This window comes from Pelecanus crispus, chromosome 1, assembly GCF_030463565.1.
Source record: "Pelecanus crispus isolate bPelCri1 chromosome 1, bPelCri1.pri, whole genome shotgun sequence".
Lineage (NCBI taxonomy): Eukaryota > Metazoa > Chordata > Aves > Pelecaniformes > Pelecanidae > Pelecanus > Pelecanus crispus.
In genome coordinates this window covers 61,385,367-61,404,977 of record NC_134643.1, presented here as the reverse complement: position 1 = coordinate 61,404,977, position 19,611 = coordinate 61,385,367, and the positions used below count along the sequence as shown (strand labels likewise).

General features: G+C 44.7%; 1 protein-coding gene across 2 annotated transcripts in view; it reads right to left on the bottom strand.

The window, feature by feature from the left end:
- SYN3 (synapsin III) overlaps positions 1-19,355 on the bottom strand; it is a 180,080-nt gene extending 160,725 nt beyond the window's left edge. Inside the window, exons 1-2 of one of the 2 annotated variants that reach the window (XM_075709953.1) lie at positions 19,036-19,355; positions 5,835-5,892 (exon numbers count right to left, since the gene is read on the bottom strand). In XM_075709953.1, the coding sequence (XP_075566068.1) occupies positions 5,835-5,892; positions 19,036-19,352 (375 nt within the window). In that variant the 5' untranslated portion in view covers positions 19,353-19,355. The remainder of the gene's footprint in view (positions 1-5,834; positions 5,893-19,035) is intronic. The other variant, XM_075709943.1, reaches the window with a different exon arrangement.
- Between the last annotated feature and the right edge of the window lie 256 nt (positions 19,356-19,611).

The following is a 19,611-nucleotide window of genomic DNA, read 5'->3' as shown; positions in this document are numbered from 1 at the left end:
CGCTGTTCTTGAACTGCTTTCTGGCTTTCAGTTAGAAAAAAAAAAAACCCTAAGCATATAATGAATAAAAATTATACAGTTATTTGATGAGAGGATAATTTTCCTCTCATCACACATGGGCCTATCAGACTCTACCTTTTGAAAGGACCACTTTATGCTGCACATGAAAATATCTCTTTAGGATGGGAAGTACAATGGAGCTGGAATTCATGATTTGTATTACAATTATCTTCTGTGAGTGCCAAGTACAACTTTTTTCCTGACAATGCTGCCAATGGAGTTCATAATCTATACCACAAGACTTTTCCAGAAGCGTGTACATAGGAGTCCACTGAATAATCATCCCCTGAAAATAAACCAGGCAGCGGGAACAAGTGAATGAGCTGTGCGAGAGGAATGTGTGTCAGACGGACAGACGGACCCACCTCGTCACAGCAGGAAATGGTGGGAAGGAGATGGGTGGACAAACAACAGGAATAAAAATTTAGATGAACCTTTTGGCTTCATCACTCCCCTTCACCCTTTTCACGCCCCTCTACCATCAATTAGGCAATGCCAGGAAAGATGTTTCTGAATATATTAAAACGCCTTTGGGAAATATAGAATCATAGAATGCTTTGGGTTGGAAGGGACCTTGAGAGATCATCGAGCCCAACCCCCCTGCAGTAAGCAGGGATTGAACCTGTGAACTTGCCATTATTAGCACCATGCTCTAACCAACTGAGCTAACCCGAAGGAAAGGTACCCTAAAAGTGGCAGACTCTCTCTAAGAAGTGCTGCTTGCTCTTGCCTGCTAGGTCTGTGCTCTCCTCTCTCCCTCCTGGGCTCTCATCGGTCAACACAGGGCACAGGACTGGAAAAGCCCAGCAGAGCCATAGGGTCTAACCTCTTGCTACTGCAGGTACCATGTCACAAACCCCTTTCTTAAACCAGTGTATTTATGAAAAGCAGCCGTGTCTCCTTTAGCCTCTGTTTTGGCAGGATAAACAAACTCAGCTCTTTCAGCCTCCTCTCATAAATCAGGTCTCCATGGTCATCCCAGTGACCCCACTCTGCACACCTCCTGCTTTGTGGGCATCTCTCTCCCAGACAGGTGGCAAGTGTCCCACTCAGCTAGCCACTGCCCACGGTGCCACGGTCTGTCCAATGAGTCTGTGGTTGTCCGTGCCTCAGCCCTGGGTCTCCTGCCCTCTTCTGCTTGTACCTGGGTGTGCTGGGGATGCACAGCCATGTGTCATCCCCCTTGTACATTGGGCATGCCTAACAGCCAAGGAGACCCCCATCTGGGGTATGTTATGATCCATATGTGAAACCCCAGAGTCATATGAAATCCTTAGAGCATGCAAGGCTTAGTTTTCTCTGGGACAGGGCAGAGATGGTGGGGAAGGAGGTGCTGAATTACTACCAGTTTCCTCCAGTGATGGAAAATATTTGACAGAGCATAAGGCCTATGGTATCATTCCTCCTTTTCCTGAATATACTGTGTTTCCTAATGCCTGTTGTCTTCTGGTCAGTGGAGGACTGAGAAGATAAAAGCACAATTTTGGGAGAGACTAAAAGCAATGTGGTCAACTCCTGTGGCACTTTAAGATTCTTCTTTAAGCTCAACTTAGCCTTAGAGCCATTTAATCAAATTTATACTTTTCATTTCTAAAACAATTTCTCTGGCATTTGTATTTCTAGAGAAAAGACTTGGAGACGTATACACTGCAGTTCTCAAAGCTAGAAATCACAAGGCAAGTAAAAGCAACAACATGGATCAAAACCTAAGAACATTTTTAGCACAAAATAGTGATAGTATTTTTAGACTCAGGTGCTCCTTAAAGCTTAGGGGTTTATCCACACTGAGTAAAACTTAAACCATCAGGGTTTTGAAGGGAATAGGTCAAACAGATTTTCACTTTTTGATCAGTGTTTCATTCAGTTTTATGAATGACTATCATTGCCACAGAAGGACTTGTAGTGGAATAATCAAAATGTAATCCAAACTGCCTCCAGAGAAAAAGGGGCCCAGATTCAGGAGAGCAGTTGCACTTGCTTCCTACCATCCCAGCCCTCACTCAGCCCCGTGCCTCTCCCCCTGCAGCCAGCAGGGAGAAGGCAATGGTGCTGTGTGCCTGGATTTCAGTCAAGGGTGGGCGATAATAAATCCCACAGCCTCTAAAGCACATTAAGAGATATGTTTTGGGTGTTAAGCTGAAGAGAAGAAACAAAGGTGGAAACAAAGTCAGGCCTCATGTTCATTTTAGTGAATGACAGGAGACAGCGGAGGCTGGAGAGGGTGTACCCACCGCAGTGTCCCTGACAACTCTCTCCTATTCACTGGCACCAGGATGTGCCCACAGCATCTTGTCTCTTGCTAGTTGTATTGGACCTAGACGAAGAACAAGGGCCTGGGGGTGGTATCGAGGTCATGCAAATAATTTCTGTGCTAAAGAAGCAGAAAACCTTCTTTGAGAGTCTATAAAGCCTATTTTCATATAAGCTGAGACTTACAGAAGCAGCTCCCTGAGCAGCAGGATGGCATTTAACAGTCCCTTCCCTGCAGATTATCCAGTGTCTAATACAAACTGAATTCACCTCTTGTAGAGACTTAGTATCTTGAAACTTCTGCCTGTTTCTCCAATTCAGCTGAAATCAGGCGATGCCTTCCACAGTGTTGGGTGTGGGGCATAGACGGAGTGAGACAGCATGATCACATACGTCTTGCATTCCTCGGACAACAGCCAAGGGGGAGAGGCAGCTCAGAGAGCTGGTAGGGGTGTATAACCAGATTAGATAACTGACTTCCCGCTGCTGAGAGAGGGAGAGACAGTGCTGCTTTCAGCACTCGTGCTCCATTACAAATAAGTGATGTCATGACTTTAAAAAAAATATCACCTACTATCCTGCTCTGCTTCCCCCAGATTGCTGAAATGGCTTTCAAGAAAGAATTAAGATGTAATGGAGATGGAGATGAAAAAGGAAGAGAAAAAGCAAATCCTTCAGTTTAAACCAACTACAGAGCATCCTGGAAGAATGGCAAAAAAATTAGCTCTGTCAGAAAAAAATAGGGCAGTTGCTTTTTCCCAATGTGGTTTTTCAAGAGTATTTAACATTTGGATATTTCCTTTCACTGCTTTCTGCCATTCAAACTTTTTTGTTATTTAGCTTTTGAGATCAAAAGTGTTTTTCCTATAAAATATAAAAAAATTTCCTATGGCAAACTGTATTTCTGGCTGAGTCAATAATGTGTGGTTATCTGAAGCAGGATCAAATGGAAAACTGAAAAAGTAAATGAACTTACTGAGCAGACGAAGTGGCTCAAGAGGTGCCCGAGAGTCAAACCATGATCTGATGCAGAGTTTATTCAGAACTGAACAGCCAGGTTAGGGCTTGTGCACCATGGCACAGTCTGTGTGCCTTTCATGGGACAGTTATAGTAGTGAAGACTGGTGAGCTGGGAACTCAAAAGAGAAAGGTGTGGACCAGGCTGGTAAACACAGTTATTCCCTGTGTTTTTTTCTCCCATAAGGAGACTGTGGAAGAAAATTTGTTTTTCTGGTTGAGAGGGACTGCGTTCAGCCTCAAGGGACCTGTTTCATAACAGTTTCAGCTCCTGGATTGTGCTTGAGGAATAGGGTGAAGAAAAGAGGAAGGCTCCAGATAATCAGGGTAGGAGCAATGAATGAAAATTAAATATAAAAAAATACTGAGCAAGGATGGATGGGCAAAAAAAGAAGGGGACAAAAAGCCAGAGTTTGAAGAAAGAAGTGCCCCTCTCTTGGCCTCAACGATATGCAGAGGGGCCTGAGGTCAGATTCGGGGACTGCCTGTGACAATGCAGCTTGTGTTACCCTTGACAGACAGTGATCCAGCTGGGGAAAGTGATCATGCCTTTTGCTTCCGAGGTCTGAGAGAGTCAAGAGCAGTTCCCTGCCCGCTAAGTGGAGGCTTGGCTGCCTGATCTGAGGGGCAGGGAGGGGGTGAGGGGAAGCAGCCGGGGCCCTTGTTCATTGTTCCTCAACTCTCCTACCCACTGCATGCTTCGTTCCCTTGGGCAACGCTGCAGTCACTGTGCTGGGTATTTAAAGAAGGCTGCAAGGGGCCTGGCAGTTGTCCTCTCCAGCAGAGTCACACCAGCCTTACAGTCTTTGCTTGGAGCAATTTGGTGCCTCGTCTCAAACATGGACATTCAGCCTATGTGAAGGATTTCAAGAGACAGACTGGGAAAGTCTCCCTGAAAGAGTCCTTGGGGAAATGCGATAAGCTATCCAGGGATGATGACGAGGGTCGTTACCAGGTTTAACCCATCAGGGATCAAGAGTCCACTTCTGCCCTCCTCCACTCACCAACCATTTGAAGATAGTTCCTTTGTAAGGATCTCAAGTGCAGTAACATTTGAGGAGAAGGATTATGAGGGGAAAGGCAGAGGGTGGAGTTTTAGGAAAGAATTAAGAGGTCATTTTGAAGAGTACCAGGTCTAGCTTTGAAGCTGACCCTGCTTTGAGCAGCAGAGCAGGTTGGATCAGAGGTTTGAATGTAAAATCTGAATTATTATTTGATTTCTTGCTTCTATGTGAGAAGTGTGATTTTAAATTTTTTTTTCCTATTCTCTTTTAGGACATTTACTGAGGCAGCCAGCAAAATAAAGACTTTGATAAGGAAGTGTAAGTGACAATTGTTCTTGCTAATACCACCCAGTACTGACAAGTGCAATACTAGTAAAAAGAGGAAAATGAAATATTCATAGTATCATAGTTGCCAAAAAATGACGTGCTAACTTGTCTGTCCCAGGCACAGCCTTTGATCAGAACATGTGTGTTCATGTGTAATCCTAGGCAACTGGACAGCACCCCTTTTAAAAGAGAAGGAACACCTTATCAAGGGCAAGGGGTCCTGAGAAAGTCTTCAAAACCACTATGTTAATATTTCTATACACAAACACATATGTGTGCAAACGTGCACACGATGTAGAATCAACAGCTTTATAAAGACGGAAAATATCAGGTCATTCAAACAACATTCACCAGCTTGCTTTATCCATCCAAGCAGTTTTATAGCCCTAGTGAGTGCAAAACATTTTCTTCAGGATCACCATCTCGTTTCTACATCTCTCTCTTCTTACGCCTGCTTTCAGGTTAGGTGCCTGCAGATGATTACTAATAATCATTTCTACTTTGACAACTGCATTCAAAGTCTCAATCAATACTGGGACTTCAGTTTGACAGGCACTGCACCAACACAGAGAGCAGGGGACAGACCCCACCATGAAGAGTTTTCAACTGAAATGAATGGCTGGTGCCAAGGCTAACAGAGAAACAGATAAATTGTCCAATACCTGGCAGAGCAGATCAGAAAACAGGCCATGAACCTCCTTACTGTTCCTATGGGCTTTCAACAGATAAAAATATTTTGCCATATGTAGTTATTTTGCGTACTTAAACCAAAGGTTTTAGGCTTAAATCAGGGTAAGTCAGAAGACTTGTATGGCTCGCATGTCGAACATAACATCACCAACATGTACTGTGGCATAAGGGCTTTGCACCTTTTCAGGCATATATACAGAGCTGTGATCTAGTGTTCCAATGGAAGAAATTGTAAGCCCATCACCAGAACAGAAAATTTCATTTTAAGGTGAAATAGCAACTGATTCTGCAAAGGTAGGGAGGACGAAAGGATGGCCCAATAAGGCATTTTCGTTTATAGCTTCCACAATTCTATAAAATGGACATGTCTTAAAACTCCTCATTAGTTCCTTTCTACAAAAGAAGAAATATCCACATATTATCTGTCATTAAAACCTCAGCCCTGTCCACACACATTTCTTAGAGCTAAATTCATTTGTCACTGACCTGTTCCACTCGGATATCAAATTCTCCATTCACCTTCTTCCCCTGGAAATATTTGGCCCTGCAGAAGAAATGAGACAGACAGACATGTTTAAAGAATATTTTTGGCTTTCATTACATATTGTTTTTCTTCTGCATTTCCCTTTTTGCTGAAGAATTTCTATCCGGGTCGCAGCATGTTTTCCTAATTCCTATCTTCTTTCAGCTTTCTGTTCTCCAGAAGAAACCTGCCAAGCCAGATGAAAACCACATTGGAAAGTTCCTTCAAGGCTTATGACTTTTTAATTTTATTTTCAAACTGAAAACCAAATGCTCTCCTAATCTTTTCCAGAGCAACAACTCTAATCAATTATTCCTTGCTATATCTCATTTAATACTCAATCTTTATTCTGTAAAAGAAGGAGAGCAACATATGGCATGGCATTGGAAATTTCTTCTGATGTTGAGCAAGGATCTTTATCATTACAGCTGAAGTACTCGTGAAGCCTATTCTCTTGCTCTCTCGCTACAGACCTGCTTTTCAATTCTGTTTGTCTTTCTGCTACTGATTTAGAGAAACAATATCTGCATCTACAGTGTCACTAATGAAGGATGTCTTCTCCTGAATTGAGAAACTCTGTTTGCTTTGGAGTTTAACAGTGTCATGAGAAGGACATACACCTTCCACCACCTCTGCACCTAGCTGCCTATGCTATGCAGACAACAAAAAACTCTCAGAAGGATTGGTTGTTCATGAGAGAGGAAGGCTGACAGTAGTGTTGGAGAAGAAAACACAGGAGAAGGGCAGGCAGTTTTAGCTTTTTTTATTCATATTATATTGATTAGTCAGCAGGGAAATTGCCAATATAATTTCCCCTGTGAATATTGGGGAGACCCAATTCTTCCCCTCGCCAAACAAGCTTGACAGAAGAAGATACGAATTTATTTTCTCAGACCTCCCCCCTAAACCTTCAGGAAGACCATGTAGGTTCCAAAAAGCTCTTCTATTTGGAAAGCATTGAAAACACAGTTAAGCCCTGCAAGAGCTGTTTCCAGAGACAAAGTAACTCTCTGCGTTCTGTTTCCAATTGGCAAAGAGAGGACAGAATAAAGAAGTAAAGGAAAATGAGGGGAAGCGGGCTTTGCTCCCTATTTTATAGTATTAGCAAAAAAAGAAGTTGGCTCACATTTTTCCTATGTGTCTATTTGTTCCAATAAAAAAAGGAGAGACGGTAGGAAGGCAATTTTCCCCATGGCTGAAACACACCGGTTTTCAGCTGAATGCTCCCCTCCCCTAGAAATATGAAATGTAAATAAAAAAGTTGTTTTGTTTTGTCATTCTGGCTCAAAAACAAGTAAAATGTTTTCATTTTATTAGAAAAAGACATAAACAATGTCAAAAGTTTTCTGCTTTGTTCTAACAAGGATATCTGTAGGCTGTATCATGCTTCCCTTCGCAGACAGCCCATCCATCAGCATGGTGCTAATAAGACCTCTGCATAGATGTCAGTAAGGGACAGTGTAGCAGCCAGGTGTGCCCAAGACCAAGTGGCTCGAACAACCCCTGTTAAGTATAAAAAGCAGTGCTCTGGCCATTTTTTCTCTCCCTTTTTTGAATTTATGAGTGTTGCACAAGAAAAAGCAACTCAACAGACAAGCTGAGACATCATGCCTTTAACGATAAATAGGAACGCTAAATGCACTTAATAATTCCATTGTATTTCTGGAGGCATGGCTCTAAAGGGTCTGGAAACATTCCTCGCTCCTAAACATTGGGGATATTGCTGGAACCAGTGACTTCTCAAAAACTGGAATAAGCTTTAAGTGGGCCCACAGGAACTGGTCTGAAATTTGAGGCGCACTATTCACTGGTACAAGCTTGTTTTTATTCCCAGCATGCTTATAATGTATAGTCCTTACCCACATTTATGAAACACACTTCCTCCCTCTATGGCCTCTCCTCTTTGCCGACCAGCTGCTTGCAAACTGTTTGGTGCTGCTTTGCTTCAGCTTGTAATGAAGTGTGATTAACCACAGTCTTCAGCTCGGTACAGATGGAGCAAAGAAGCTTCTACTGCCTAGTCCAGGAAATAAGCCTTCACATGGTTAAAAAATCCTCTCTCCCATCTCTACAATACTGGCTCTGCTCATGTATAGTCCCACAGAGGGCACATCCAGCGTGAGGAGTCGTTGGAGTAGAGCAAAGGACCTTGGCTTAGACATGGGGTGGCCTCTCTTTCTTACCCCTCTTTTCACACAGGTTGTCTTATCCCGTGTCTCAGATAACTTTCTTTTAACAGCACGATATATCACTTTCTTTCAAGGACAGCCTCCCAGGAGGGTTAAGCTGCTCTGAGTGTCTGTGAAGACTACAGGTGCTAAGAAATTTGCAGCCAAAACTTTTGGTCAGCCCATCATTTTGACACAGCCCAGGGTAAGAATGAAACACTTCTTACTGAGACATCACTGAAGTGGATAGAGTGATGTTTTGAATGCACACCTGGAGTTTTGGAGCCCCTGGGCAGTAGAGGCTATCTTGTCAAAATGAAAAATGGCTTTAGCTTCACCCTGGAGCTAGCTGGAATCATTGCTGATGCTGCAGAAACATCATGATGCCTCTGCTGCAAGAGGGAGAGTCTTTTGGTCAGTATTGTGCAATGTATGAAAAGGCTTCTGGTCCCTACAGTGGATGTGGGATGGATGAAAGGAAGACCACGCTGCTCTGGTGGGGATGCAGGAGAAATAACAATGGATGTTTCTGGCAGGTGAGACTGTGCAAGACATTTGTGGATGCTCTCTGCCCCAAAACCACCTGAGCAAGGCTCTTCCAGATTTCTGCCCAGGAAGCAACATGCTGCAGGGTTATCCAGACAGCCTGTAGTGAAGCAGGGGAGTGGCACACAGAACACCAGTCAAAAGCCTTTCTGGGGAGCCTCAGAATTGTCCCCATTCACCTCCAGCACAGCCAACTGCCAGTGACCAGAGGAGCAGCTCATTGCCCCAGGAGGGGGGCTGTTTGGCATGCCCTAGCTTGGGACACCAGGCAAGGCACTGGCCATGCAAACCCACCCCCTGTCCCAGGCAGCTTTCTGCACTGACCACTGCTTGGCTGGCCATCCCTTTATTTTAAAACACATCAGATGTTTAACCCGCCAGAACACAGCATTATAATTTGGCTAGGCAGGGTGCAGATGGGGTAGTGCGGTTGCTGTGATCTCAGTAAATCAGCATGTAAACATGTTTTGACTGAAGAAAACTGCAGGACCATGCTCAAGAGCAGTTCCTGGGTGGGATTTACAGTGCTAGGCAATGCATTTAAATGTGGCTGCACCAGCTGGGTGGGAGGAAGCACCAGAAAACCCAGCCAAAGGTCTGCCCTGGCTTCCAGGGAGAAAGCTTGCCCTGAACCCCTCTCTATTTGAGATGAAGAAGCTGCATGCTCTGGAAAAGGACATATTTTCTGGGTGCAGGGGCATCAGACAAACATAACTTCTGCTTTTTGCCTCAGCCCTGACATGATTACAGGGCCACAAGAAACCTGATGCCTCTTCTTATGAAGTAATTTGGAAAGAATAAAAGCTTATTTTCCAGAGCTGCCATGAAACAGTCCCAGTCTGCCGCAGCGACTGTGGCTGGAGGAAGCATATACAAAATTTTGTCAGATACGGAGTGTAGCCTTAATAGCAGCAGGGAAAAATAAATGAACAATTCACCCCTGATTACCTACGTAAGAGCTAATTCACAGAAAGTCCATGTACCACATTAGTACCCTTAGGTGTTTGCAAAGCATCTGTCTGAGCAAGGGGTGCCAGCACTGATCCAAGACTGCAAACACACCTGTAAGACACTCGAATACCAGAGTTTATCCCTGTGGTGCCACCAACAGCTGGGACAGCTTGTACTGCACCTATGCAAGAGCTGCCCAAATTGGTGTGCTCCCCTGCACCTTTGTACTAATGCCCATAGACTGCATACACAAGGATTCAGACCTCACGGGGTGCCATGTCTCCCATCAAAGCCTTGCGTGTCACCAGGTCCAGGGGAGGTAGAGCTGGGCCAGTGAGCTACAGGTATGGGAGCTGGGGCTGTGCTGCTCCTGCATCATGGGGAAACACAGCACAAGAGAAGTAACTCCCACACATGGAGTAGGGGCTTCCAGGATCAGTAGCAAAGGGCCAAAACTCACAAGCTACTTCTGTTAGGAGAGCACAGATCATCCTGCAATGTCTTTCTGTACAATAAATAACTGGTTACAACTGCCTTATCCTCTTTCTGCTTTAAAACAAAAGTAGGTGCAATGAGTGTGCAACCCATCAGCCAGTACACACGCTTAGCACAGGCATTCAGGAGAAGCTGTTTGTGCAGAGCTTGTACTGTCTCTCCTGTAGTTTTCTTCTCTTTTTGCTCTGCTTTTTTTCCCTTGGTGCAAAGAAGCATGTCCAACCTGCTTCAGAGGACTGCTTCAGTGTTTTCCTCTGGATCTGTGGGAAGTGGAGACATTGGGGATGCAGCAGGAGACTGCACAACTTCTGCCAGACTGGGAAATGCTCTGCACAGGTGAGGAATAGGAAAAGATGCCCAGGTATCAGGCATCAGCTAGAGAAAGTGCCCAAAGAGTTCTTCCCCAGATACAGTGCCACTAGACAGCAGCCCGTGCAAGAAAAGATGCAGAACACCAGCTTCAGCATCGGGAAGGGAGTAGTCAGGAGGGACAAGAGATCTGAAGAAGATTGTGATGGACTGGTAGAGTGCAGTGATTCAAAGCTTAAAGCTGTTCCTGCAGGTCCATTAGCTGAGTGAAGCAGAGGTTATGACACATTATGCAGCTTTGAACACAGGCTCGTATTTTGTATTAAATTCATGGAACATCTTCAGGGTATCCTGTAAAATGGCTCATGTATGAAGCAATTTACTAAGAGGAAGAGATCAAAGAAATATATCTCGAATCTTCCTGTGAGAGACCTCAGTGGAGGTGATGTAGCAAATATCATTGCAATGGCTGATAGTATGTCTTGGAGTAACTGGGAAGCCATCCTTCAGACAAACAAATAAGCTTGAACCCAATTCCCCTGTGATGTGAATGAAGCCAGGCACTTTGTGGGGCATCACTGTTTGACAGAGGCCTTGAGCTACAAACTCAGGAGCAGGCTTGTACCTTCACCCCAGAAATGGCTCAGTATCACTGAGAGCATGCCAAAGAGGGGCACTGTGATATTGTAATAGCAAATTACTCCAAATCCTCTGACTGAGCGTGTGCCTCTGGAGCAAGACACAACAAGCAAAGCAAGCCGAGCCACACTTTGGATGGAGACCACTTCTCATCTGCAGCAGGAAGGAGCCTTTCCCACCCTGTGGAGGGGCCAAAGCAAAACATGCTGAGGAGAGGGGAAATGTGCAGGTCTCTTGGGGAGAGGTGGGCAAGGGAGTGGGTAGAAGAAAGAGGGAGACAAATGGTAAAGAAGAGACATGGGTAAATAAACCAAAAGGGATCCACCGGTAAATTCTGGAATTATCTGAATTATTTCCCTGGAATCACATTACACATATTTCTCTCAAGCCCCTTGGGAAAATAAGGCATTTAATTTCTTTCTGGATCATCCTGGAAAAGACAAGTCTGAAGCCCCCTGGATTGGGTGGGGGGGGGACCTCAGGGAGGGAGGGGGCTAGCCACTGTACGAAATCCCCATGTCAAAGGGCCTGGGGGCCCAAGTGATGCACAAGGCACTCACTGTATGTCCGCATTGTCTCCGTCATAAAAGGGGCTGGGACTGGGAAAAAGGAGGCAGTTTCCAGGATACTGGCCAGCAGCTGCTGGAATGCCTCGACCCCCCCAGCCCCTACACACTATAAAGGCAGTGGGGAGGGGAGAGGGGAGGAGAGATGCATTTGTGCCCTTTTTTCTTCAGGGGTGAAAACAAGGAAGGTTTTCCTTTCAGGGGCCCTTCAACCCCTTCATCACTTCTCCCCAGCTTAGCAATTCCCAGCTGCAAATAGCAAGGACTTTTGAGATGGTCAACTCCTGACTGCCCAGGGCACAGGGAAAAGAAAAATCACTCCACAAATGCTGAGGTCTGCAACCTACTGGAGCTTTTGTCCACATCTGCTTTGGCCCAGAGACATTTATGCACTGTTCAGCTGTGGGATGGATTGGCTGGTAGTTAATATTTATTCTGTAAGAGTACCTGGGGCCAGGGGTAAGGGGTGTCAGGATGCTGAAGATGGCGGATAAGCATGATGGATGTGTGCTTTGACACCTTGGAAGACAAGGTCTGAATTACAGATTAAATGGACCAGAGGCAAGTGCAGAAAGAAGGAAAGGGTACCCATGCTGTATAGAGAGACAGGGAGGGACCAAGAGGTAAATCTAGGTTTTGGGTTGGGTCAAAAGGTAGCCCTGAATACACTGATACTTTGCCAGGAACTCCACAGAAGTTTCAGCTCCAGCCCTGGGGTGCAAAAGGTGCTGTCACCACCTGGCTTGCTGGAGTCACTGAATGGAGAGCCAGCTCAGCTGTGCTGCAGGTAGGTCCTCTGTTGGCCATGGGAATAGACCGCCTTTGTTGCCTTCTGGGAAGAACCACAAGACCCAGCCTGCTCTGGTTACCATAAAAGAGCCCCCGAGGCATTATTAGTTATGGGATCACACCAAGGAAAGAAATGTCTCCCCTGAAGAGGTTTGTATTGGGTTGTGATGCTGGTATGGTTTTGGGTTTTTCTGGATAAAGCAAATCCTCATGGTGAGGTCCTTGATGAAGTCCGAGGTCCCACCCTGTAGGGCTGAAAGGATTTTCTTGGTTTGAAAGGGAAAGGGAGGCTTTGGGGCAGGAAGAAGAGAGAAGGGTTTCTTAAATCTTCTTTTGTGAGTCCTCCCATTCTCTCAGGGAACCGAAGGCCTGGTTTTGGGGCAGACCTGGGTTGGCAAGCCACCAGCACTTTAACAATCGCAGACACAACCATTCAGGCTGCTCTTTCTATTCAAGGAACTACGGAGTCCCACACAATACCGGCCTCCCAGCATCTTCCTGTGCCACCTCCTGCTCATGAAATGGGTGTAATCAAAGCCATCCCCCGCCAAGAGAAGAAGCACTAGTTAGTGTAGCATTATTGCTTTTGGGCACAGCTTTTTGTGTTTCTCCAAGCTGTCAGGATAGGAAGGACACTTTGCTGTAGGTCTGATCCCCCACCCAGGCTATATTGCAGTCACATTCCTCCTGGCCACAAAAAGCCGGGGGGGATGGTTGAGGTGGGGGGGTTCTTTAAGTACAACAGGAGGCAGCAATTTTATTATGCGTATTATCAAAATAGTACATTGCTGGAACATTTCTACATTGCTAAATCTAGATGGTATGGCCTGGAGCTGTTTGCGAGGGGTATCATTTTGTTGAGGATTGTGCAATATTTTATTTCAGCCTACTTCTGCCCTCCCTCAACCTGAGGAGCAGGGGAACCAGGCTAACTCAAACCAATGCTGAGGCAGGGCTGCTGGCTTTCAAGCAGAAATCTGGCTCACAAGCCTTGAGAAATACATCTGAGGGATTTTTTTTTTAATATGTTCGGGACTAGGCAGGACATTCTGAGGTTAAATTCTATGCATTTATAGGAACTCTGGTAAAGCAATTAAGGTCCCAGATTTGACTTGCATTAGCATATTTATAACCTGGTGGGGAATGTTTTCCATATTCCTTGTGTCTATTTTTGTAATGATACTAATCCTTTACATTTCTGTATCACCTTTCATTCAGGAGGACTAGATCCCAAGTTGCTTTATATATGCAGGACAAAAATACAGGCAGACATGATGGTGATATACCTAAAACAGATTGGAAAGTGATGTGATAAATGCAATTTATTGAATATCTTTGACAGCCTTACCTCCTTTTCACCCCTATGCTTGTATGCTAGGGAATACAGAAACTCTTCATGCTGCTTCCAAGCACCCGCACACATACACACACACATTTAACACAAACTTGCCTCCTCTTTCCCTAAAATTCCTTTTGCCCTCAAGTCACACTTGGCATGAATTATAGGAACAGAAGTATTCAGTCCTGGATAGACATGGCTAAATCATGAAAATGTAAGTTTTTTAGCCAGATTTGTGAAAACATGAATTTTACTTGTACGTTTTTTCAAATTATAGCTGCATAGTTGCACAGAACTTGTGAAAACTTAAAAGGTCACCCCTGTATAATAAAAGCTAATTAATAATCATTTATTGTCAGTTACCACCATCTTAGATGATTTTGGGCTTCTTATCAGGATATATAGACAAAACTCTGCAATTTAACCTGCAAGTTCCTAAGGTCAAACTTGAAGTATCAATGCTGAATAACAATAATAAAGATAAATGATAATGAAGTCCAAAGCCAAAAGCTAGTCTGAAACTTCCCATTTTATTTACTTCAGTTGCATCCAGAAATATTCCTCTGAATGTGAGCCTTAGTATATCATCTTCAGCCTACTGAAAGCATGAAGTGACTCATGACATTCACTGAATATTTTTGAAAAGGAATTCCTTGAAAAAAAATTATGATTTAGGAAGCCCCATGTTACTAAAACTCAGTATTAGACTGTTATTATTTGACCAATTATAATTTTGGACAAATGACACATTTAAGGCTCAATATTGTCATGTACTATCAGAAGTAAAACCAGTTTTATTTTAATAAAAAAGGGTTGATAATTTCCTCTGAACAGTATAAAACAGTAATCTGTCAGGTCAGTCCATAACTAGACCTGAATCATGATATTACTGTTATACAAAGAACAATTTCAGATGTATTAAGAGGATTTCATTCAGTATTAATCACAGTTTTTCTCTTCCTTCATCTTTAAAGTTTTGGAGACAGTATGTTCAGGCAGATTTGGCTGTAAAGTAAATGGGAAAACAGCAATGCAATTTTGCATCTCCTAAAATATCCTCTGTGGCTTTTTTTTCTGTGAAACATGGCACGATCCTCACGTGTAGAACTGCTGCACATAGGGCACATGTATTTTGTGCAAGACAGCATGTAACACTGGAAATGGCCTGGAATTTGGACAAAACACACCAGTGACTTTGAAAAGTGACATGAGATATCTCACAAATGCAACCTAGATGTCTAACAAATGCAATAAGAACAATTTTGTTATGCTGTCTGGTCCAAAAAGCAATGCTTTTAGCATATGTGGTTAATAGGAGCCTTAACTGTGCTTGATCACTTCCCAAATAAGCTGTTGAAACACGAAGCATTAGGCTAGAAAGCTGAGCACTTTCACAGAGGATGAGGGTTAACAGTACTAAATCCTGTTTGATCTGCTGAGAAATTCAATCTAGCAAGAGCATGATTTTACTTAATAGCACATTGGGCGAGGAAGTTGCCAGAGGTGGGATGTTTTCCGCCCAGCTGAGGTTGGGCTGCTGGAGCTGGCCCATCTGCCATTACATGGAGTCCTGCCATCCTCCTTCCTCATGGTCCTGCTCCCTTTTGCTGTGTGCGCTTGCACGTGCGTGCATGTGCGTATTCATGTCTGAGCTCCTTTTTTTCTGGCAGCTGCTGTAGGTGAGTTGTGGATGCATTTTTGGAAGTCTCCCAAGGCACAGATACTCCCAGCCCAGAAGAAGGTGCCTCATTTTCCAGGTGGAGGCTACCTGGCTGAGATACCTATCATTAATGACTGAAAAGAAGCAGAGTTTTTCCCTAGCGTGCCGATGCACAGACACATTCACTTCTGTGGGTGCCTCTGAGGGCTGGTGTCAAAGCCAATTGCATGAGGGAGCAGTACAGATAGTGTTTTCCTCTCATGCACATCCTGCACGTGGCAGATTCACTGTGTGCTTCCCTGCAATGAGCTAGAGCAGGGTCTTGGAGAAGGATGGAAAATTGGTCAAAACGTTGCCACTTTAACAGAAAGCTGGGTGAGTTCCCTTGCTTTTAATAGAATGTACCTTTCTTTTACTGCTGCTAATGCAGAAAGCAGCTGATCATATTCTGTGGGGCTCGCATTATTTTTAAGGTACTTTGTCTTTGGAATAAACTAGAGCATATTGCATGTCAAGAGTGGTAAGGATTTTATGGAGGAAGACAGCCTATGTGTTCCCATGGATGCCCTTTGCTTCCTCCAGACCTCTGAGAGAAGTTGAGTGCTATACTGTACAATCAGACACATAGTAGCTCCTTAAAAATAGAAAGGATTGCTGTTTGTCACTTTAAAACGCATTCAACATGCACTTGCCTATTTGGGTTGTTAGAGCATTTTGTCGTGCACTTGTGCAACACCTTGTCCTAATCCACAATTGCAGTTCTTTGCCTCTGCTGTAATACAAACAGTGATGATAAATGAATGTCTGGCTTGGCAATATTGCTACAGTCTCCAATTATGAGAAAATGTTTTCATTTAGAAAAGAGAAATCAAATGGCAGATTCCACCATCTCTCACCCTTCCTGCCTGTGAACAAGCTAGTCCTTGTTGTAAACCCCATATAACTTGCTATGGGGGAGGAGGCATTGTGGAAGCCCCCCCCCCCCCCCCCCCCCCCCCAAAATAAAGGTAGCACTTCAGTAGTTATTTCTTGGGGATTTTTTCTAGTAAAGTATTTCAAAAGGAGAGGAAAGGTTTCTCGAAAACCAAGTACAAAGGTTTCACAAGTAGCAAGAACCAGAGCAGGCAGAGATGAAATACATCGCAAACACGATGCTTCTTCCAAATGCAAAATCACCAGCGCAAAAGTAACAACAGGTTGTTGTTCACCATCCAAAGTCTGTACGTGGTGCAGAGTGAACAGCCAGAATCCCTGGATAACCAGCTTCTTTAGCTGTGCTCTCACAAGGCAAATGCTGCTGCCTTGGGCTGGTCAACTTGAGCTCACATAACATCCTGGCTGAGACCAAGAAGATGACTGGCATTGCTCAGAAGTACCTTACCAAGAATAAACACCCACGGAGCCACTGCTCTCTAGTGCTGCTCTCAAGGGCTCACTGAGTTTTCTGGAGACACAAAAATCAACTGCCAAGTAGCACTCCTGGCCTGCTGGAGTGTTTGCACTGCTACGCTCTCTCAGAAAGGACCACACCACTTTTAGGCTGGGGAAGTTTCTAGCTATGTGTTTCTCCATGCTACAAAGAGCTGTGGAAATTTGTGGCAGGCAAGGGTTAGTAATGTTGTTTCCTTGCTTTTCATGTCATACATATGTCAGGACATGGTCATGAATGAGTACACTAATCTCAGTGCCCCTACAACCTTAGAGTCAGTGAAGGCAGGGAGCCTTTGCAAGCAGCATTATTTGATATCTGCAAGCCTGTGGATAGCAGCAGAGAGCTGGGAGGAATGAAAGGGGTCCCCCATCACGTGTAGGAACTCCTAAGTTATAGACAGCAGAGGGATAGCCAAGACAGCAGGATGCACAGAGTGCTTACACATGAGTGGAGGAGTGAAGACAGCACGGGTAGCCATACCTCCTCTTTATATCTCCCAGCTGCTGCTCCTTGGGCAAGCTCAGCTCACAGACCATGAAGTCTGCATGACAGAACAGCAGCTGGGAGATTTAAAGGCAAGAATTTGAATGCAGTGTGTATTTTAAAACATGAAAACACTGCAACACAGTCCAACCCCTCCTCGTCCTTTCCCCTGCCCAGACTACCTTCAGCACCATTAATCTCAAGGAAAAGTTAGACTGGCCTTTGAGCTAGGGCTTTCCTCTCTGATTACAGTGTTTGGACTAAACAGTGCTGGCTAAGCCCCAGATGCTAAAGCTGTGCATTAGAGGCACTCCCATCCCCAGCTGGAGAATGCTATGTTAAGGGACTGCCACCTGGCAGCATCTTCAAGGAACTGCAAAAACCCTAAGCAGAGACTGAGGCTGGTGAGCATTTAGTCTTCTGCGAGACTTGCAAGCGCACCCAGGAAGGAGAGATCAGGGTTGAGTCAGACTGGTGTTGTCGACTGAACTATCTGGCTTTAAGAGGCTGCTGCTATGATAAAAGACACTAGGTCAGTGAAACATTAGATATGACAACCACCTTATCAGGGACTTTCCAACTCAGTTAAAAAGTTGTTTTTCCTTTGAGAAAAATCCCACAGTTCTCCCTTTCTTACTTCAAGTTGGCTGAAGAAGCCTGATCTAGTTGTACTCAGTCATTGTCCCTTTTAAGCTAAGAACTAAGCTCTTGCTTTGTGATGATATACCCAGGGAGGCATATCCCACCTTGTCCCCACTCTCCTGGGAAAGCAGAGAAGACCAAAAGTGACAACTACTGAAGAGTGGCGTGGGATGAAAAGAACAATAAAATAATCTCCCTTGGCCAAGACCTGGTAACCCAACTTCTTTCATGTTGACATCTTCAATAGGATCCCCTTGCTTGTACCACTCTTTCCTCTTTTTCTGTGTTGTGACAAGCTGGCAGATGAAAGAAGAGCATCTCCTCATCACATGCTCTCAATTTTCCCGCAAAATAAGTCCCTTGGCCAGCTTGCCTAAAGCTTTCTAAACCAGTCGATTTTGGAAGGGAGCACAAAGCAAGCAGTAAGTTGTTTCTCTAACATTTCAGAAAACTTCAGTTGTCCTACCCTTTGGAAATGTCCTCTGCTGCCCAATATCACAGTAAACAAACTTCCAAACTTTTGTTCATAAACAGAGACCTGCATGAACAAGACAAATTTGAGGCTTAGCTGAGCCTGAGAGCCTTTTCCCAACAGCTGCTATGCTTAGCAGGTGAAGGGCCCTTGACCAGCAAATGAACTCCAGTCATTACTATTGGTAGTAGTAAGCTTGGGTTACCTTTTCATAATTTATGTACAAATTTGCATATGGAGAAAAGCTCAAGAGAGATTGAGAGCTGGAGATATTGAGTCCCTTTTCATTTTCAGAGTCAGCACAAACAGTAGGCAAAGGTCCTGAACCACATCACTAACACACCTTCAGCTGTGACCTCTTGGGACCATTGCTAGATCTGACAGCTCAGCTAAGCCTGCTGAGCCAAGAATGCCCTGTGTGCTCATACACTGAGGTTATGAAGGAGTTTGCCAATGAGTATCAAATGAACATTTTTTTCAAGAAAGATATGAGAAAAGCCTACTCTGCCATTTACACAAGTCACCGGGCAGACACTGACCTGGGGCCAGAGTTGGTGACCTAGATGTGAAAGTATCTGTGTACCCCCCTGCAGATGCCCCATGCTTCCCAGATCCCTCTCTTCCCCCAAATTTTGTGGAGCTGAATTCAGCAGGGAGGGCTGTGATGACTTACCAGTCTGTGTGCGCATCATCGATCACCAGGAGGATCTTGGGTTTCTGGGCCACAGGTGGTGTGGGGCTGGCCGAGTGGTCGATTAGTCCTGCAGCTGCTTGCGTGGTTTGCTTCATGGCACTGGAGATGGAGCTGAAGATGCTGGTGCCAGTAGAGGAAGAGTGAGAGGGCTGTGGTGGCTGCGGGTGCTTTCTTTCCATGGCAGGAGAAACCGGGGAGCTTGTGGAGTTGTCGGGGCGCTGCAAGTCCATCATATAGCCATTGGGCAAATTCGCCACGAAACTACTGTCTGAGAGACGCCTCCGGAGGAAATTCATTGTTGAAGCGTTGTGTGGAAACCTTCTCGGCAAGAGCAAGGCTGAACAGTGGTGTCACCAGTCCTGGGGAATGCTCGTGTGTGTGTAGGGAACCTCCTTGCAGTCCCAGCAGGCAGGTTTCCCCCTTAAAATCCTGCTAGAAAAATGTGCCTTTGTTTTTCAGTTAGGTTTTCTTTCTCTCCTGTGGGAAGAGAATCGAAGACATATATGTGAGATACATACTGTGAGTCTGAGATAAGAAAAACTCTTTTGGCCACTT